At 47.2% G+C, this 21,683-nt stretch overlaps 1 protein-coding gene across 4 annotated transcripts in view; it reads right to left on the minus strand.

Annotated features, from left to right (window-relative positions):
* The window catches only part of POLR3E (RNA polymerase III subunit E), a 34,778-nt gene that overhangs the window by 10,530 nt on the left and 2,565 nt on the right, over nt 1-21,683 (minus strand). For 2 of the 4 annotated variants that reach the window (XM_053555803.1, XM_053555804.1), the window contains exons 2-13: nt 18,818-18,885; nt 17,192-17,242; nt 13,528-13,605; nt 12,264-12,379; nt 11,857-11,939; nt 7,446-7,553; nt 7,040-7,089; nt 5,481-5,600; nt 4,339-4,424; nt 4,029-4,073; nt 3,862-3,953; nt 3,071-3,191 (exon numbers count right to left, since the gene is read on the minus strand). In XM_053555803.1, the coding sequence (XP_053411778.1) occupies nt 3,071-3,191; nt 3,862-3,953; nt 4,029-4,073; nt 4,339-4,424; nt 5,481-5,600; nt 7,040-7,089; nt 7,446-7,553; nt 11,857-11,939; nt 12,264-12,379; nt 13,528-13,605; nt 17,192-17,242; nt 18,818-18,853 (986 nt within the window). In that variant the 5' untranslated portion in view covers nt 18,854-18,885. Of the gene's footprint in view, nt 1-3,070; nt 3,192-3,861; nt 3,954-4,028; nt 4,074-4,338; nt 4,425-5,480; nt 5,601-7,039; nt 7,090-7,445; nt 7,554-11,856; nt 12,026-12,263; nt 12,380-13,527; nt 13,606-17,191; nt 17,243-18,817; nt 18,886-21,683 lie in introns of those variants that run through there. The other 2 variants (XM_053555805.1, XM_053555806.1) reach the window with 2 other exon arrangements.

Raw genomic sequence — 21,683 nt, forward strand, 5'->3', positions numbered from 1 at the left:
GAATGAGTGCCACCATGTGGCAGTATATGAATACACTCTGTGATTTATTTGGCCAACCAGCTGAAATGCTAAGCTTTTTCCAAAGAATTACTTTTTTAAAAATTTGGAGCAATTCATTTTGTCATATTGTTCAGTTTACACTACACTACGCTACTTAAAAAATGAGTCTTAGGCTTGGCACCTAAGCTCTGTGGGGCAGGTCTGTTAGGGTTAGGGTTAGGGTTGGCCACATACACGGGGGCTGGGAGGGTCAAACCTGGCCCTCACCTGCTGAACAATTAAAACAAAAAAATAGTCAGGCATTGTGGCGGGTGCCTGTGGTCCCAGCTACTTGGGAGGCTGAGGCAAGAGAATCGCTTAAGCCCAAGAGTTTGAGGTTGCTGTGAGCTGTGATGCTGTGGCACTCTACCGAGGGTGACATAGTGAGGCTCTGTCTCAAAAAAAAAATATCTTAATAATGTATTTTATATAACATCATTTAAAATTAACATAATTCAAGATACAGAAAATGGAGACACACAGTATTTACTGTGTGCCGGGCATTATATGGGGAACTAGAGATACAAGAGAAAGTACAAACAGTCTCTACTCCCTCGAAAATTATCTAGCAAGAAATCACAGGAGCAGAACTACCACCAGCAGGCATAGTCACACATTTAAGGCCTAGGAACTCCAGTGCGACACTGAAGAAGAAATTCACAGGCAGCGCCTGTGGCTCAGTTGGTAGGGTACCGGCCCCATATACCGAGGGTGGAGGGTTCAAACCCGGCTCCGGCCAAACTGCAACCAAAAAAAAATAGCCGGGCGTTGTGGCGGGCACCTGTAGTCCCAGCTACTCGGGAGGCTGAGGCAAGAGAATCACTTAAGCCCAGGAGTTGGAGGTTGCTATGAGCTGTGTGAGGCCACGGCACTCTACCAAGGGCCATAAAGTGAGACTGTCTCTACAAAAAAAAAAAAAAAAGAAAAAGAAATTCACACTAAAAGACATCATAATGAAACTGTGAAAAACCGAAACAAAGAAATTCTTTTTTTTTGTAGACAGAGCCTCAACCTGTTGTCCTGGGTAGAGTGCTGTGGCATCATAGCTCACAGCAACCTCCAACTCCTGGGGCTCAAGTAAGTCTTCTGCCTCCGCCTCCCAAGTAGCTGGAACTACAGGTGCCCACCACAACATCCAGCTAATTTTTTGGTTGCAGCTGTCATTGTTGTTTGGCGGGGCCCGATTCGAACCTGCCAACTCAGGTGTATGTGGCTGGTGCCTTAGCTGCTTGAGCCACAAAGAGAATTTTTTTTTTTTTTTTTTTAAGAAGAGCCTCAAGCTGTCGTCCTGGGTAGAGTCACAAAGAGAAATTCTTAAGAGCAGCCAAAGGGAAACAAAGAGTGAGTTTCCAAAGAGTAAGAATTAAACTGACAGTGTACTTGTCAACAGAAATGAAGTCAGAATACAGTGAAATTATACCAGTGTGGAAAGAAAAATAGCCACCAACCTAGAGTTCTAACCTCGATAATAATATCCTTCAAGAACAAAGGTGAGGCTTGGTGCTTGTAGCACAGTGGTTACAGCGTCAGCTACATGCACCAAGGCTGGCGGCTTGAACCCAGTCTAGGCAAGCTAAACAACAATAACAACTGCAGCCAAAAATAGCTGGGCATTGTGGCAGGTGCCTGTAGTCCCAGCTACTTGGGAGGCTGAGGCAAGAGAATCATTTAAGCCCAAGAGTTTGAGGACACTGTGAACTGTGATGCCACGGCACTCTACCAAGGACAACATAGTGAGACTGTCTCAAACAAACAAACAAAAAGGTGAAATAGACACTCCCAGATAAACAAAAACCAAGGAAAATTCATCACTAGCAGACTTGCGTTAAAAGAAATACTATAGTATTATTAGTCAGAAGGAAATTATCCCAGCTAGAAATTCAGAGATACAGAAAGGAATGACAAATGAATTAAAAAGGTAAGCATGTGAGTAGATTGAAAGAATATTGACTGACTGGATACAGCAATGTCTTGTGGGGTTTAAAATACTATTGGCTGGGCGTGGTGGCTCATGCCTATAATCCCAGCACTGTAGGAGGTAGAGGCAGGTAGACTGCCTGAGCTCACAGGTTCAAGACCAGCCTGAACAAGAGCAAGACTCTGTCTCTAAAAATAGCCAGGCATTGTAGTGGGTACTTATAGTCCCAGCTACTGGGGAGGCTGAGGCAAGAGGATCACTCCCACGAGTCTGAGGTTGCTGTGAGCTGTGACGCCATGTCACTCTACCAAGGGTGACAAAGTGAGACTCTGTCTCAAAAAAAGAAATATTGTATACAAATACAATTGTATACAAATACAGCAACATATGACTTAGAACAGCGGTTCTCAACCTGTGGGTCACAACCCCTTTGAGGGTTGAACGGCCCTTTCACAGGGGTTGCCTAAGACCATCCTGCATATCAGATATTTACATTACGATTCATAACAGTAGCAAAATTACAGTTGTGAAGCAGCAACGAAAATAATTTTATGGTAGGGGGTCACCACAACATGACCCGTATTAAAGGGTCACGGTATTAGAAGGGGTCCTCAAACTGCAGCCCGTGGGCCACATGAGGCGATGTGATTGTATTTGTTGCCATTTTGTTTTTTTACTTCAAAATAAGATATGTGCAGTGTGCAGAGGAATTTGTTCATAATTTTTTTTTTTAAACTATAGTCCGGCCCTCCAATGGTCTGAGGGTAAGTGAATTGGCCCCCTGTTTAAAAAGTTTGAGGATGCCTAGTATTAGGAAGGTTGAGAACCACTGACTTGGAAGGAGGAAAAATATATTCTAAGATTTTTGAACTCTCTTGGAAAAGGATAAAAAGTGGCAATTAATATTAAGCTAGGATTAGCATGGAAGCTAGCTAAACACTGTAGAATAACCAATTTATGAGCCAAGAGAGAATAACTTTCAAGATAGTAGGAAAAATATGGAAACACAGCAGGCAGAACAAACAGAAAGTACTGTAGATTTAACCCAAAACATCAGAAACCACATTAAATTGAAATGGACCAAGTGCCCCCATTCAGACTACAAGAACATACCTCTTCACCACCCAGTTTCCTTGAACTAACATCGCCACCTTCTGGATGCCGCGCAGAACAGCCACAGAGTCCACAGATGGGCCCAGGAGGCTCATCAAGTTGGCAAAAGGCATGACCTTCACTGAGGAGGACACAAGAGTGAGTCATCAGGCAAAGGAAGGTGGCCTGGCCCTCCCAGCTACGCCACAAAGTATAACAATATCTGTAAGAGGGATGGCTGACATTCACTGGCTGCTCACTATGTGCCAGGCACTATGCGCCTCGCTGAATCCTTTTGACGATCCTATGAGGAATACTGAGCCTCAAGAGGGAAGAGTCCATCACTACTCAGGCCCAGGGATGGTTCAGAACTATGAAGTGGCAACACAGTAAGACACTATCTCAAAAAAAAAAAAAAAAAAAAAAAATGATCCTAATTCACGTTTATATACACACTAAACTCGTTAGAAGCCTCATCTCTGATTCTTCACATCAGTCCCTAGGAACAATCATTAGTCTCTTTTTATATATTAATAAACTAAAATTCAGAAAGGTTAGTAACCTGCCTTAATGCTATGCCTAAGTTCATAGCAGGCAATGGTGAAGGCAGGATGGGAACCCCCTAACGGGAGCCCACTGCACTGCTTTGTTGTGTTATGCTATATTTCCAGTGACAGACCTACAAAGTGGGGCAGACTCTGGGCATAGGGGCCTCTGGCCTCACCCTTGGTCCTCAGACTATCCCACAGATTCCATTTCCCTAGGCATCAGCAGGGCTGGGGACCCCCAGAGGCCAGAGGGTGGCTACCCACCATTCTTCATCAGAATCTTGATCTGATCAGCCAGAGGCAGAGTGCGTAGCTGGGCCATGGACAGGACATTGCTGGGGGCCACGGGCTTATCTCTATTGAAAGAGAAGGTGATAGGTTAGAGGAGGCCGGCCCAGGGGAGGAAGGGGAGTCCAGCCCAACTTACTCACTTTTCTTCCTCCTGGCTGGGTGGCATCAGCATCATGAGGTACTCACTGCAAGGAGAGGGCAAAGGTCAGAGGCCCAGGGCTGCACAGAGGCTGAGCCTCCTCAGCAGCAGCACCTGATGAGGGTCTGGGGAAGGTCACAGACTGAGGCCTCAGAAGCCCCGAGATCACAAGATGAGTACTCCTTCAGGCCCTTTCCAGAGGACAATGGGGTCCCTGTACCTCCCCCATGCTAGAGAAAGGCCCACAGTCCCAAGGAAGGACCTATCCTCGAGGGACCCTCTCCTGGGGCTCCTGGCCCAGCCCAGCCCACCTGGGTGACTTGATGAGCTCCGTGTTCTCCACACCACTTGAGCCCGGGCACAGCAGGTACTGGCGCTCATGCTCAGAGCGGCTGTCCTGTTGTGGGGTAAGAAGGGTGTGGGCAAGAGCCTCGGCCATCCCCAAGGCCTCCTCCACCTTTCACTCTTGCCATCCACTGCTGAGTGCCAAGGCCAGCCACAGGACCATGTCCAACCTCCTGAGCACAGCACCCCAGCCTCTGATCTGGTCGCAACTACCTATCTTCCAGGCTTTATGACCTGCCCATCCCAGCACCAGCGCCTCAGTGCCAGTCTATAATGCAGGAACACTACCAGCAATGATTAAAAGAGCAACTCCCATTCATCGATGTGTACCTAGGAAGTGCCACACTCTGTTCCAATGACTATATATATCTCATCCTTAAAATAACTCGGCAAGGTAGGTACTATTATTATTCCTCTCATTTTATAGATAAGGAAAGAGAGGTTAGGTAACTTGCCCAAGGTTACACAGCAGGAAACAGTAGAGTGTCTGGAAGCCTGACCCTGCCAACACAAATCTCTTCCAGAAAAGTCCCAGAGAAATCAGAAGTTGCTGATTTCTTCCAGGGGAAGAAAACACCAACCCCCCCACCCCCCCCCCCAAAAAAAAAAAAACACCAAGGAGCCCTAGGCCATGGTGTCTATGGGAGTTAATATTCAATTGCTTCCCTCACTCAATACACAAGTTTCAAGGATTAGGTTCGAAAATCAATGTACAAGATGAAAACCAAGTATGACAACTTTAGGGCATCTGACAGATGGCTGATCCTCCAGCATCAGGTAGTGTGTGGCCTGTGGTCTAGGCCAATAGTGCATGAAAATGTAACCAAATACTAGCCCCACAACAAGCCCAGCAAAATGCCCACACTCAAGGGGATTTCAAGGGGCCAAAACCCCAACCAGGAGAAGGGTAGTCTTGCCTCTCTGGGCACATGCTGGCTCAGTGGTATGGCTAAAGTGAAGAACAGACTGCTCATGACACTTAGTCCTCTCTCTGTACTATTACTGAGTGGCTACAAAGGAATCTGACATGAGATGAGAACAGGCGTCCACACCCTAATACTTCTGGGCAATGGGGTTTTTCCCCAGCACACCATCAGGCCCAGCTCACCTTGAGGCCGTAGTAGTGCAGATGGACCCAGGGCTCCTCAGCATGCTTCTTCTGCAGAAACTCATAGGACTGCACTCGGCGTTGACGAGCCTGCTCCGACTCCGGCCGGGAAAACCGTACCTGGGGCAGGATGAGAGGGGAGAGTCATACCCTCAGGCCTTGACCCTTCTTTGGGCTGCTATCTCAGGTACTGCCAGGAAACCAGAGAACTGCACATTGAGGTTTTCCACTCTCTCTTCTTTTCCTGAAAAGGATCATTTAAATTCAGTTCCATAGGCTGGGTGCAGTAACCAATGCCTGCAATTCCAGCACTTTGGGAAGCTGAGGCAAGAGGATTGCTTGAGGCCAGGAGTTCAAGATCACCTAGGCCAGCGGTTCTCAACCTGTGGGTCGCAACCCTCAGGAACTGTATTAAAGGGCTGCGGCATTAAGAAGGTTGAGAACCACTGACCTAGGCAATACAGTGAGACTCTTGTCTCTACATAAAATAAAAATATTAGCTAGGTGTGAGGCAGGAGGATGGCTTGAGCCCGGGAATTCTAGGTTGCAGTGAGCTATGATCACTCCACTGCATGCTAGCCTAGGTAACAGATCAAGGCACTGTCTCAGCAGAAAAAACATATGTATTTTTGTATATGTGTGTGTACATACACGCACACACACACACACACACACACCATTTTTTATTTTTCAATTCCAACCACGTCCCTCTCTGTGAATTGCCTACCTAAGCCAGGGAGCAGTTTTTCCTTGCTTTTGCCTGCTTTAACTGGATTATAGAATCTGAGGGTGCCAAAGCCAAAAGGCAACACACATGGAAGCTGCTATGAACTCCATGCCCACATCAGCAGTGCAGGCACTCCCCAGGCCTCGGGGCCACACGAGCACTCATCACAGTTCTAGTCATGCCCCTGCACTACTTGCCTTATCATCTAGGCACCAGTTGTTAAACACTACTCATTTCGATCTAAATATGCTTAATAGAGAAAATCTTGTAAACCATAAATGGAAAGTTAATATTCTTCAAATAATTTTTAAAGTTCAGGAATAACTACTAAAATGGAAACTGTTCATCTGTGCACCATGGAAAGGACAGAATCTTAATAATTGACACGGGACTTTGGCTCTGTTACAACACGGTTCCCAGGCACATACTGTGTCTGCAGATCACGTAGGGTTCCCTGGCCCTGGCTTCCTATTCTGGGTGGCTGCAACAGGCACCAAGAGCCACACATCACACACAGCCAGGGCTTTTGTCTTGTGTACAGCTGTGACAACTCAGGCTGTTCCTTCCAGATGGTCCAGCAAGAAGGCTCAAAAAGGATGGACACTGTTATGTGCTCTAGCCCCTTTCCGGACAGACTCTCCTGGTGCCTGTATCTCTGGGAAGCTGAGCTACAAAAGTGTCCTGCTGAGGGACTTTACCTAACAATTGCAATCAGTATAACCTGGCTTATTGTACCCTCAATGAATCCCCAACAATAAAAATAAATAAATAAATAAAAGTGTCCTGCTGCTACTGACACCGCACCCTCTCCTCTTCCAGGGCCAGAGCTCACCGTGATCTGCTTAACATCATCTTCCGCCTCGTCCTGCGAAGAATCCCCAGCTGCAACAGAAAGAACCACCGCTTGCAGTCTCTAGTGGATCCCCAACTCCCTGTCTCAAACTCACCCACCAAGGAGGCCTCAGGCAGGGTACCTGTGTATCTTCCTACAGAAAGAGGCAGTTGCATAAGTCAGTGGTTCTCGACTGGGGGTAGTTTTGCCCTCCAGGGGACATTTGGCAATGTATGAGGATATTTTTGGTTGTCACAACTGTGAGGGTGGGTTCTAAGGGCATGTAGTGAGTAGACACCAGAGATGCTGCTAAGCACCCTAAAATCCCATCCCTCCAATACTTTACCATAACCAAGCCACCCCACCAAGATGTAGGCAGACAGCAGGGCTATGATGCAGGGCTCACCCTCATTGGCCACCTCCCTCTCACGGTGCTTGGCATCTGCCTTATCGAGGTAGGAGAAGCTGGGCCGTAGCTGCAGGATGCCGTGCAAAGGTGTCAGGTGAAGCTCCCCTGGAGGAGGAAGAAAGGCTTGGACCTGACTCTAGAAACTAAAGATCAATGACCCACCAAGCTTAGTTCAAGGGGGTCACCAAGTCCCATGAAGGCCCAGACACTGCCAAATCACTCTCTTCCCCCTACCCCTGCCCCAGTCCTCCATCTACAGCCCTGGGACCACCAGGCTGTGGCCCCATCCCAACTTCCCCTGGTTCTGCTGGACACAGCAGGTACCCAAGCCAGACATCAGCCTGGACTCTTCTGCTCAAAGCCACTTCCCTCGGGGCCACTTCCCCACCTGCTTGCCAACACTGGCATATCCTTGCCAAACATGCCTTGCTCTTTCCCTTCCAGTCCTCTGCCAGACTATCTTTACCACCCCCTGCCTCTCCACCTGCACTTCCTCTTCTTATCTTCCACCTCTTCCTGTCAAAACCCCACCCATCTTATTAAGGAGTCTGCTACTGCCAATGCAGCTAGAGAAGCAGCCCTGCCTCAGGTGAGTGGACTGTCTACATGGTCTCTAAAGATTCTGACTTTTCCTTACAGTCTTGGCTGCAAGGGATGCAGCTTTAAAGATTACACTTTTGAGATACTACGTCAAAACAGAAGACCAGTTACTGACATAACTACTTTTGATTCTATTCTGGTTCCTGTGTTCAAATTAATATATGTATATATAATTTTTTTTTTTTTTTGGAGAGTCTCACTATGTCGCCCTGGGTAGAGTGCCATAGTGTCACAGCTCACAGCAACCTCAAACTCTTGGCCTTCAGCAATTCTCTTGCCTCAACCTCCCAAGTAGCTGGGATTACAGGTGCCCACCACAATACCTGGCTATTTTTCTTTTTGTTGTTGCAGTTGTCATCGTTACCCAGCTGGCTCAGGCAGGGTTCAAACCCGCCTGCCTTAGTGTATGTGGCCAGCACTGCAACCACTATGCTATGGGCACCGAACCTCAAATAATATATTTATTGTTTTAGAAACTAAATACATAAGCACTTTGTACTTTTTGCCAGCTTTGTGATATGACATATGCAACTCGCTCATTAGAAACATATAATTCAGTGCATTTTAATATATTCAGAGTTGCGCAACCAATTTTATTTTATTTATTTATTTATATGTTTGGGGGGTTTTTGTTTGTTTTTTTTTGAGGCAGAGTCTTACTCTGTCACTCCGTGATCAATGCCATAGCATCATCATAGCTCACAGCAACCTCAAACTCCTGGGTTCAAGAATTCCTCCTGCCTCAGCCTCCTGTGTAGCTGAGGACCAGAGGCTCCTGCCACAATATCCAGCTAGTTTTTCTATGTTTAGTAGAGATGGGATCTCACTCTTGCTCAGGCTGGTCCTGAACTCCTGAGCTCAGGTAATCCACCTACCTCAGCCTCTCAGAGTGCTAGGATAACAGGCATGGGCCACCATACCTTACCACCACATCAGTTTTAGAACTTTTTCATCCCCCCAAAAAGAAAAGGTCATCTCTGCCCTACTCCTCCCCTGGTAACCATTACTCTACTTCTGTCTCTATGGATGTGCCTATTCTAGACATTTCATATATAATTATGCATCACTTTGTAACACAGGTATGTTCTAAGAAATGAGTCTTTAGGCAATTCTGTCATCATGAGAAATTCACTGAATGTACTTACACAAACCTAGATGGTCTAGCCCTCTACACACCTAGGCTAATGGAATGGTGTAGTCTATGGCTGCTAGGCTACAAACCAGCACAGCATGTTCCTGTGCTAAATACTGTAAGCAGGCCGGGCATAGTGGCTTACTCCTGTAATCCTAGTACTCTGGAAGGCCGAGGTGGGTGGATCACCTGAGCTGAGGAGTTTGAGACCAAGAGTGAGACCCTGTCTTTGGGGTATTGTGGTGAGCGCCTGAAGTCCTAGCTACCTGGGAGGCTGAGACAGAAGACTGCTTGAGCCCAAGAGTTTGAGGTTACTATGAGCTATGACACCACAGTCCTCAATCCCAGGGTGAATGAGTGAGACTCTTGTCTCAAAAACAAACAAACAAGAGGCGGCGCCTGTGGCTCAGTGAGTAGGGCGCCAGCCCCATATGCCGAGGGTGGCGGGTTCAAACCCAGCCCCGGCCAAACTGCAACAAAAAAATAGCCGGGCGTTGTGGTGGGCGCCTGTAGTCCCAGCTGCTCGGGAGGCTGAGGCAAGAGAATCGCGTAAGCCCAAGAGTTAGAGGTTGCTGTGAGCCGTGTGACGCCACGGCACTCTACCCAAGGGTGGCACAGTGAGACTCTGTCTCTACAAAAAAACGAACAAACAAACAAACAAAAATACTGTAGATAACTATAGTATGTGTGTATCTATGTATCTAAATGTTGAAAAGGTCTGGTAAAATTATGGTATAAAAGATAAAAAAAAAGTATAAGGCGCTAACCATGAATGGATCTCACAGGACTGGAAGTTGTTCTGCGTGGTAAGTGAATGTGAGGAACTAGAACATCACTGTCTACTACTGCAGACTTTATAAACACTTATACTTAGGATACATTAAATTTATAACAAGTGGTCTTCTTTGTTCAATAATAAATTGCCTTAGTTTACTATAGTAGGCCTAAGCTTACTATGATTTTTTTTTACTTTATAAAGTTTTTAATTTTTAAAAATTTTAGATTCTTGTGATAACACTTAGCTTCAAACAAAAACAAAATAGCTATGCAAAAATGTTCTTTCTTTATATCCTATTCTATAAGCTTTTCCTATTTAAAAAATTTTTTGGGGGGCGGTGCCTGTGGCTCAAAGGAATAGGGCACCGGCCCCATATGCCAGAGGTAGTGGGTTCAAACCCAGCCCTGGCCAAAAAACTGCAAAAAAAAAAGCTTTTTTTTTTTTTTTGAGACAGAGTCTCACTATGTCACCCTCAGTAGAGTACTGTGGCATCACAGCTCACAGCAACCTCAAACTCTTAGGCTTAAGCGATCCTCTTGCCTCAGCCTCCTAAGTAGCTGGGACTAGACTACATGCACTGGCCACAACGCCTGACTATTTTGTTGTTGTTGTTATTGTTGTCATCGTCGTTTAGCAGGCCTGAGAGCCTGTGTAAAAACCACTGTACTATGGGCGCCAAACCTAAAAACTTTTTTTTTTTTAATTACCTTTTACACTGGATTGGTGCCCGTAGCACAGTGGTTACGGCTCCAGCCACATACACCGAGGCTGGCTGATCCAAACACAGCCCGGACCAGCTAAAACTACAATGACAACTGCAAAAAAAATAGCCAGGCATTGTGGTGGGCACCTGTAGTCCCAGCTACTTGGGAGGCTGAGGCAAGAGGATCACTTAAGCCAGTGGTTCTCAACCTTCCTAATGCCACAATCCTTTTTTAATACAGTTCCTCATGTTGTGGTGACCCCCAACCATAAAATTATTTTCGTTGCTACTTCATGACTGTAATTTTACTACTGTTATGAATTGTAATGTAAATATCTAATATACAGGATGTATTTAGGTGACCCCTGTGAAAGGATTGTTCGACCTCAGAGGGGTCCTGACCCACAGATTGAGAACCTCTGACTTAAGCCTAAGAGTTGGAGGTTGCTATGAGCTGTGATGCAATGGTACTCTATCGAGGGTGACATAATAAGACTTCATCTCAAAAAAAAAAAAAAAAAAAAAAAAAAAAGAATTTTTCAGCAGCATTGTAACCATGTGGGATCACTGTTGTACATGCAGTCCATCATCAACTGAAATGTCATCATGCAGGACATCACTGTAAATGGAATCCTGTGACTTGTAGCTTAACAAAGTTTTCAAGGCTTATCCACATGGTATGATGTATCAGTGCTTCATTCCTTTATCTGGCCAAATATTTCATTGCATAGACGTGCCACATTTTGTTTAACCATGAATCCATTGATGGACATTTGGGTTGTTATTGCTTTTCTAAATGCTATTATGAACATCCGTATACAAATGTTTGTGTGGATACGTGTTTTAATTTTTCTTGGATAGAGGATGCCTAGGAATGGAATTGCTGGGTCATAAGGAGCTTGTGTTTAAAAACAAAATTCTCTCCTGAAAGTATGTTGTGCTGTGTGTTATGTTTCTGTGTCCCAGAAAGATATCATGGTTTTAAAGCCCCACCCCTACTGGGTTGGGCAGTGCCCAGCCAAAAGTCCCCAGAAGTGGCCACTTCCAGTCCCCTGACAATCTATAACTTCTGTCATTTCCACACATGCCTGGACCCCACATGTGTCTAGCATTTAAAGGAGGTGGGAGCTGGACCCAGGGTCTCTCTGCCCCTATCCCCATCCTATCGTCCCCAACAATGCCCAGCCCCGGGTACCTTGCCTGTAGAGCGCAGCCGCGTACCGGGATGTGTTACTGGTAGTCTGGGAAGAGCAGAAGGTCTGCTTGTCCATCAGCTTCCTGGGAGCACAGGCAGAACCGACGTTAGGGGAAGAAAATTCCAGAGCCAGGGCTGGCTGGCACAGCCCATGCCACCGAGACACCTCCTGAAATGTGACAGCCAGAGACCAAGGCCACAGGGCAGCCTGTGTCTACGTCAGGAGGGGAGCCAGGGTATAAGAAAATCCACAGTACTGTTTGTGGACCAAGAAACAAGGGGTATATGGGAGCTCCAGGGAACAGCCTAGGACAAGCTCAGCCCCCCAAAAGCTGGGACACTGGTGTGGAGCCCAGTAATAGAGCAGGAGGGATCCTAAGTGAGCATAGGGGAGGTCAGGGACTCACGAGGAGTACGTGCTAGTCTCATCGGCACAGGCCCCATCCACATTCAGTGCAATCTGCTCCCCTTTGCTGCGACAATAGTTGGGATTCAGGGTGTCGATGGCCATTTCAAGCTCTACCTGGAGGCATAAGGCACCCCCGCCAAGCTATGAGGACCCCCAAGGCACAGCTCCCCACGGTCACACATGGCCCGACTCTGGCCACCTCCTAAGATGGTCTCTGCCCAGAAGCAAGACTAATCATGTCCTTCCACAAGTAACCCTTGGCTTCCAGCCATACTTGAGGTTCCAACAGAAATGTCCATGCAATCTTGTTTGTTCCCTACTCTATTCCCAAAGATCAAAATATTTCTGATAAAAACGCTTATTTCCAACTTCTCTTGAAATGTCAGCAGAACTGACAATCTTGGAACAGCACTTCCATGCAGCTGCAAGGGGCTAGACTAACAGCTGCCCCATCCACCAGGGGCAGTGTACCACTAATTGTCCTTGCCCCCTGGTACTCCACCCCATCTAAGCACTAGACCAGGGGTCCTCAAACTTTTTAAACAGGGGACCAGTTCACTGTCCCTCAGACCACTGGAGGGCCGGACCGGGCGTGGTGGCTCATGCCTGTAGTCCCAGCGCTGTGGGAGGCCGAGACGGGTGGATTGCCTGAGCTCAGAGGTTCAAAACCCATATGAGCAGCAGTCAGCCAGAGTAAGACCCCGTCTCTACCAACAACATCAAAAACAGCCAGCACCGCAGGAGAAAGAAGAAAATCAACAAAAAAGGAGTACTTAGAACAAAGAATGAACAAGCACACTGAAATTAAAAATAAAAAAAAATAAAAAAATAAATTTTTAAATTAAAAAAAAAAAAACTGTGAACAAATTCCTATGCACACTGCACATATCTTATTTTGAAGTAAAAAAACAAAACGGGAACAAATATAATCACACTGCCGCATGTGGCCCGTGGGCTGTAGTTTGAGGACCCCTGCACTAGACCATCCTCCTATAAGGCCCACCTCATTCCAGAAACCTGAATTTATCCACAACCCCACTCTTCAGATCACCCTGAACCTCATTCGACCCTGGCCTCTATGCAGCTGCCTACCTGTTCTTTCTGTAAATTCTTCCTTTCCTCACCTCTTCAAGGCCTCATGAGCTGCTGGTTCTCCTAATTCTCCATTTGCTCTTTCTCTAGGCTTCCCAGAGGCTTCATAACCTTGCCTCTAGCAGCCCCCACCCGCCAACATACACGATGCTGTCAGAGAGAAACCCCACCTTCTGCTGCTTGGGCTTGATCTTGGCTGAGAGATGTGGGATGTCATCATAGGTCATTGAGGCTGGACGTACAGGGTACTGGGGAGGGAAAGGGAGCCATCAGGACACAATGCCCATAGGCTGGGCACCAGGGCCTCTGATTCCACCCTGTACAGAGGCTAGGGACCCAGGCCCGACAGACCATACCACAGGCCCCTCACTGGTCTCCTTCCACAGGGCAATTTTAGGATGTCTTTGACTCCTGAGGGATATGCCTAAGCACCAGAAACTCAAATAGGTGCCCTGCGGCTCCAGTAACTCACAGAGCACAGCTGTGGGAGTAAAGAGTGAGGGTCTACGGCCTAAACACCAGTAAGGCTGAGCAAAATGAGACCAAAAGAAAGCAAGAGGGAAAGCAAGACCAGACAAGTGCTGCTCACCATCAACGCTGGAAGACGGACATGGGAACTCCCATTCTCTCTCCTTTCATAGTTATGTGAACAAAAGGTTGCAGAGTAAAGGGAGCTCGGCACAGCCCTCTCAGGAGCCACTCATGCTCTCGTGTAAAGTTATTTCTGTAAATGGCTCAGGCTATAACACTCTGCTCTGAAACCTGTTTCTTCACTCTGAACACACAGGATGCCTTCCCTTCCTTTCTCTCCCGCAGCATGCTTTGGGTGGTAGATACATCCTCAGTTCTGCCCATCACTGCCTGGTTGCAGGACAGCCTCTGGAATGAACCTGGTAGAGGCATGGCAGTGCAGAAAACAGGCTCTACTTCTGGGGACCATTTCAGATCAGTTATGTTCTAACCTAAGGAAACAGTCACTTCTTAAAAGCTCACTTAAATAGTAGTTCTGAGATCACCTGCCCTAGAGCTGCAAAGCTGTGGAGCACAGGTTCTAGAATCAGACAGGCCTGGTTTCTGGCCCTCATTTTGGCACTTGCTGTGTGTCTGAGCAAGCCCCTCACCTCTCAGGGCCACTGTGTTGTATGTAGGTGCAAAGGAAGCTGAGGCTCACATAGAGTCTAGCACACTGTGGATACACTCAGGGGTCACCATCAGTACCACCATCACTATGAGTCAGCCAAGGACAGGCCCCCACACCCAAGGCTGTAAAGGGAGACCCTTGTGCAAGTTAGGGCCTGCCTCACTTTCTCATGTGCAACATGGAGACAAAAATACTTAACCTTTCATGAGAATGTAAAGCGATGCAAAATAGCCAGCAGCACCTCAAAAGGCCGAACATGAAGCTACCATATGCTCTAGCAATTCCACTCATAGGTATACACCCAAGAGAAATGAGAACTTATGTCCACACAAAAACTTGTGTGTGGGCCTGCTGTGGTGGCTCACATGTATAATGCCAACACTTTGGGAGGCCAAGGCAGGAAGACTGTTTGAACCCAGGAATTTAAGCCCAGCCTGGGCATCATAGCAAGACCCATCTCTACAAAAAAAATTTAAAAATTAACCAGGCAGGCTGGGCACCTATGGCACAGTGGTTACCGTGCCAGCCACATACACCAAGGGTGGTGGGTTCGAACCTGGCCCGGGCCAGCTAAACAACTGCAAAAACAACAACAAAAAAATAGCCGGGTGTTGTGGCGGGTGCCTGTAGCTCCAGCTACTTGGGAAGCTGAGGCAAGAGAATTGCTTAAAGTTTGAGGTTGCTATGAGCTGTGATGCCACAGCACTCTACCAAAGGTGACATAATGAAACTGTCTCAAAAAAAAAAAAAATTAACCAGGCATGCTGGCACACACCTGTAGTCCTAGCTACTCAGAAGGTTGCAGCAAGAGGATCACTTGAGCCCCAGAGTTTGAGGACATAGTGAGCTATGATCTTGCCACTGCTTTCTAGCCTGGGCAAGAGAATAAGACCCAATTTCCTTAAAAATAAAAATAAAAAATAAACAACCTTGGGTGTGGCCCAGTGGCTCATGCCTGTAATCCCAGCACTCTGGGAGGCTGAGGCAGGTGGATTGCCTGAACTCACAGGTTTGAGATCAGCATGAGCCAGAGCAAGACCCTGCCTCTAAAAATAACTGGGCATCGTGGCGGGCACCCATAGTCCTACTTGGGAGGCTGAGGCAAGAGAATTACTTGAACCCAAGAATTAGAGGTTGCTGAGACCTATGACGCCACAGCACTCTGTTGCAAAGTGAGACTCTGTCTCAAAAAAAAAAAAAAAAAAAAACCTTGTTTGTGAAATGTTCACAGTGGCATTAATTATTTAATAGCCAAAAGGTGGAAACAACCCAAATACCCATCAGCTGATGAATGGATATGCAAACTGTGGTACATCCATACTTTAGAGTATTATCCACAAACAAAAAAGGAAATACTACGTACTACAACATGGGTAAATCCTGAAAATGTCAGGCTAAGTGAAAGGAGGCAGCTGCAAAAAAGAATCATATAGCATGATTCTAACTACACAAATGTCCAGAATGGGCAATCCACAGACAGAAAGGTGAAAGGTCACCTGGGCTAGAGGTGGGAATGAGGTATGGAGCACATGAGTATTGAATGCTAATAGGTTTGAGGTTTCTCTTGGGGGCACAAAAATGTCCTAAAATAGATGTGATGTTAGTTGCACAAACCCTTAAATAGACTGCAATCTACTTCATGTACACTTACATGGGGAAATAATATGATATGTGATTTGTATCTCAATGCAATTGTTACAAAAATATAATGATTAAGGCCGGGTGCAGTGGCTCACCCCTATAATCCTAGCACTCTGGGAGGCCAAGGCATATAGATCACTTGAGCTCAGGGGTTTGAGACTAGCCTGAGCAAAAGCAAGACTCATCTCTAAAAGCTAGTGGGGTATTGTGGCGGGTGCCTGTAATCCCAGCTACTTGGGAGGCTGAGGCAAGAGAATCGCTTAAGCCCAAGAGTTTGAGGTTGCTGTAAGCTATGACACCACAGCACTCTACCGAGGGCAACATAGTGAGATTCTGTCTCAAAGAAAAAAAATAAAAACAGACTGTCTTAAAAAAAACATATACACACACACACACACACATAATGATTAACCACCACAAGGTTATCATGGGATCAAATGAGTTAACTTTAGTAAAGTATTTTAAATAATGCCTGTATTCAGTCAACGCTCAATACGTTAGCAACTGTGATAATCTAGTGTACTAGCAGCAAAGGCTGGGAAATGGGATGATAACCTGGGCACACCGACAGCTGGCAGGACTGAGGACTCATGTTCTCCACCTTAAAGTTGGTGCTAACTACACGCCAAGAAGTTCTAAGCACTTTAATGTAGACATATTCCATCCTCAAGGGACCCTATGAGGGAGGCATCATTACTATCACCACTGTGCAAATAACAAAACTTAGGCACAGAATGATTAAGAAACTTGCCCAAGGGCTCAAAGCTAAGTCTTCATGGACTTGGATCTCTCAGTCCAGACAGTCTGACCCCACAGCCCAAGCTCTAACCACTGCACAGTTCTGCCTCTCCTGCATTGCCTCTGGTGTTCTCATCTTTGAAATGAGAAACTAACATTAACACACCCACAAAAGCTAAGACAACCATCTTATCACACATCATACTAGAACACACTAGAACTCCCAAGGCTGAGGTTTCCCATCATTTCTTACCCAGCTTCTCCCCACCCACCAACACTTGCTTTTCCCCTTTACCTTCAAGTCCCATAATTACCTGAAACAAATAGAGCTTCTCTGCCAGACTCTTGGCCAAGTACACATCGATCTGGGAACAAGGGAAGATTTAATTAGCAGGCTGAGCACGGTACCCACCTGCCCTGGGTATGCATGCCCCTCATACTTCAAACAAGGACTAGGGGGTCAGAGAGGTGGTTTTGGGGAAGAGAAACCAAGTTTTCAAACTGCACGTACCCAGGAATCCCTCCCAGCAGCTCCTAGGGAACCAAGACAAGAGTTGCCTGGCCTGTACCCACTTGGCTAAAACCCCTAAGAACACATCCTCGTCCATATAGCCTGATCAGGATAAGTGCTTTTCTGAGCGGCTGGGCAGGTGAGGGCTCACACTGCACATGAGCTGCCTCTCTGTGCCGGCCCCTCTATCCTCAATCAAGTGGTCTGCAAGGCTCTTCTGGACTGCCTGGCCCCATTTTCTTTCTTCTTGGCACTAACTACCCCTCCCCCACCACACAGCAGTTTCTTTTCTTGCTTCCTGGCTTTTCCTATGAATCATGTGGCACTTTGCACACAGTCTTCCCTCCACCTAGAGCGTTCTTGCCATGTGCCTCACCAGCCTTCACTGTGCCCCCATCTTAGTGACTCGGCTGAGTCACCAAATGAACAGGGAGCATTCCAGGCCCCGGGCTGCAGGGGGTGCTGCCTCTGTCCCGGAGTCCCTTGGGCTCCCCTAGACCATCACAAACAAACCCTATTATAACTCCTGCTATCACAGCATAATCATGGCTTCGATGGATTTAAAAACCCAAATCCAAAAGCTCAGCAACAGCTCCAAAGCACCTCTACTCATCCCCAGAAACCTTCTCCTTGCCTTGCGCCTCCCACTGGAGGTTAGGCTCTACATATAGGGAGGCTGAAGGGAAAGGCAGTTACTTTTTGCCTTTTGACTTCAAATGACCTAAGTCCTGGGTTGAAAGGATTCTGAAGCATAAACAACTGCCTCTTTTTATGCCACCTCTGGAACTGCCTTCCCCTCCCCATCACACCCTGAGACTCCTTCCTGGTCAGTGTCACCTATGACCTATAAGTCTCCAGGGGGACAAGGACATTGCCCTGCTCGCTGCTGTGTCACAGTCCCTGGCACACAGTGAATCCAGCAAGCAACTGTAGAATGCCTGAATCTGGGTAAGCCTGGGAAGGAGGGGGAGCTGCATAGCCTACTCATTCATTCAAGCAATAGTCACTGAGTATGGATTACGTGCCAGGCAATGTGCTCAGCTTTGCAGACATAGTGGTAAACTGAATAGAAAGCAAACGGACTGGTATCTTAGGGCTAGCAAGCGCTACGGCCAGCAGGAGGTACAGCCAAGGTAAGAGCAAGGGAGAGATGCAGGGGGCTGTGTAGGAGGAAAGGTAACAGGGAGTGTTACTGCAGGAGTGAGGGTAACAGGGAAGCCTCTGACAGGTGATGCTGGATCAGAGACCTAAGTAATGGGGGGTGTCAGCCATACAGGTATGGGGGGGGGGGAGGGATAAGGGATCCAGACAGAGAACAACAAGGATTAGAGGTCCCCAGGACACCAAAAGGTCCCAAAGTGGCCTGAGGATGCATAGAAGGAACCCAGTTCCGCAGCCCTACACGGCAGTGGGTAGACAGCGGAGTCACCTCCTGTACGACTGGGTCATCCTCTTCATTGGCCATACTAGGGGAGAGCCAGCTGCGTAGTTCTTGATCTGCAAAGGAGAACAAGAGACCTGAATAATCAGTCACACGACAGAGCATTTCTGGGGTAACTTTTCTGCAAAAGACCCTACACTGGTAAGGAGGAAGCCTGAGACAAACCGACTTTTTTTTTTTTTTCCCCAAGACAGTCTCACTATGTCACCCTCGGTAGAGTGCCGTGGCAGCACAGCTCACAGCAACCTCAAATTCTTGGGTTTAAGGGATTCTCTTGCCTCAGCCCCCCAGTAGCTGGGACTACAGGTGCCTGCCACAACGCCGGCTATTTTTTTGGTTGCAGTTGTCATTAATGTTTAGCAGACCTGGGCCAGATTTGAACCTGCCAACCTCGCTGTATGTGGCTGGTGCCCTACTCACTGAGCTACGGGCTCTGAGTCCAAACCGACCTTTTTACATCTACCATGAAGTAAACAGTGGACTGCCAACTATCTACCCCATCAGCCAAAAAAATAAAGAAAAAGAGAAAAACAACCCAGTAATGAGAGTAAACAAGTAGACCCATGGACATGTGTCAACAGGGGAAAATAAACAACTGCTTTTAAGGAATTCTTCACCACTCAAAAAGAATTTGCCAGCTGAGCGCCTGGCTCAAGCAGCTAAGGCACCAGCCACATACACCTGAGCTGGTGGGTTCAAATCCAGCCTGGGCCCACTAAACAACAATGATGGCTACAACCAAAAAAATAGCCACGCGCGTTGTGGCAGGCACCTGTAGTCCCAGCTATTTGGGAGGCGGAAGCAGGAGAATCGCTTGAGCCCAGGAGTTGGACGTTGCTATGAGCTGTGATGCCACAGCACTCTACCCAGGGCGATAGCTTGAGGCTCTGTCTCCAAAAGAAAAAAAAAAAAAAAAAGGATTTTGCCACCAGGCAGGAGGACAGAGGCTGGCTAGGCTATAGCCATGATTAAAGCAGGGGAACTGAGGGCCACAGGGATGCTTTAAATAGCCAGACACCAAACAGGAAGAATGATATCCAAAGGCTGTCTCTGATATTTGATTTTCAAGCTGTTTAATCCCCAGTGAGATGACTCTTCTTTCTGTGTTTCTGGTCTAAAAATGACCCTCTTCACATACTTCTCTCTCAAGCATTCAACACAACCCTGTGAGGTGGCTGGAGTATCCCCATTTTATAATGAAGAGACAAAATGAAACTTGGAGACACTTTACATGTCTTTAGCCAAAGTCACACAGCAAGCAAGAGGAAAGACTAGACTTCAAATCCAGGCCCTCTGACTTCAGGTGACAGGTGTAGGTGAGGGAGCTCAGAATAAGCCAGGGTCTTCCTGCTGGGGGGCGGGGGGGGGGGTGTCGTGTGGGCTGTGCCCTCAAGGACAGAAGGATTTGTACAAGGGTGACAACAGATGGGAGAAGAATTCCTGGAAGCACCTCCCCAGTACCTGGAGGAAAGGCTATGGGTCTCCAGGTAAAGGGATGAGTAATTCAGCTGGGAGGACGCTTCCTAAACCCAAAGAGGAAGTATCAATTAGGAAGTCACCTGGGAACCCACATACCTAAGCAGTTGCCAGCTTTTGGATAAGACCAGCCGATTTTTATCTTATCTGCTTAACACCTGAACCACCTAAAAGGGCATATTGCCTTCACCGTGGGATTCCATGTCATGTAAGCCCCCTCCCACCCACCCCCTGAAGCCATCTCAGTTATTACAGGTACACATTCTGAACTTGAGATTGCTCAGGCCAAAGTGCTGGCATGATCCCTGCTCTTCCTTTCATCCCACATCAGCAAATCCTATTAGTTCTATCCTTAAAGTACAGCCAGAATCTGCCCCCCAACCACCACCACCACCCCAGCCTAGCCAGCTCCTGATCACTTGCCGGATCTACTGCCCGCTCACAGTAGCCACCTCCTGGTCTCCCTGCTTCCAACCTATCCCCTGTAATCTCTGCCTGTCCCTACAGCCAATTAGACATGTCATTCCACATAAAACCCTTCCTTCCAAGGCAGCACCTGTGGCTCAAGGAGTAGGGCGCCGGCCCCATATGCCAGAGGTGGCGGGTTCAAACCCAGCCCTGGCCAAAAACTGCAATTAAAAAACAAACAACAAAAAAAACCCTTCCTTCCCCTCTCACGCAGAATAAAAGCCAAATTCTTTATTGCCTGATGTAGGCCCTGAACAACCCCTGCTTCTTGATCTCTCAGACCTCATCTCCCACAGGCCTCCTCCCCTACCCTTTTCCCCCATCTCCTCTCTGCGTCTCTGTGGCTGCTTTGCCCCCAATAACCTTGTGGGTTCCTCTTTCACCTTTTTTCAGGTTTTTGCTAAAATGTCACCATATCTCTAAGACCTTCCCAGTCCAACTCAAAATTGTAAACTCCACCCCCCCCCACTACCAACTCCCTCCTCTGCTTTGGTTTTCTCCATGGCACATTCCACCATGTGACAGTTTACAGCTCTGAATCTGTCTGCACCCCCACTGCTAGTAAGCCATAAGCTATGTGAAGGCAGATTTTCATCTATTTTGTCATTTGTGGTATCCCACCCACCCACCAAGCAGGAACTTCATGAGTGTTTGTTGCCTGAATAAATGAAGCACAGGAATGCTATTTAATAGGGAACTATGTAAGGATTTTGAGCAAAGGAAGATCTGGAGGGTGTACACAGAGAGACTGCAAAGAAACAGGCTCTCATTAAAGTATAGGAGGTGGTGAACTGGATATAAATCAGAAGCCAAAAATCAAGTTTTAAGTGCCTGATACTATAAAGACACAGGGCAGTGTGGAGGAAGAGGCCAAGCCCCCACCCTACTTGCCCAGGCTGCCAAGTGCCAC

The sequence above is a fragment of the Nycticebus coucang genome, chromosome 12, assembly GCF_027406575.1.
Source record: "Nycticebus coucang isolate mNycCou1 chromosome 12, mNycCou1.pri, whole genome shotgun sequence".
NCBI classification, from domain to species: domain Eukaryota; kingdom Metazoa; phylum Chordata; class Mammalia; order Primates; family Lorisidae; genus Nycticebus; species Nycticebus coucang.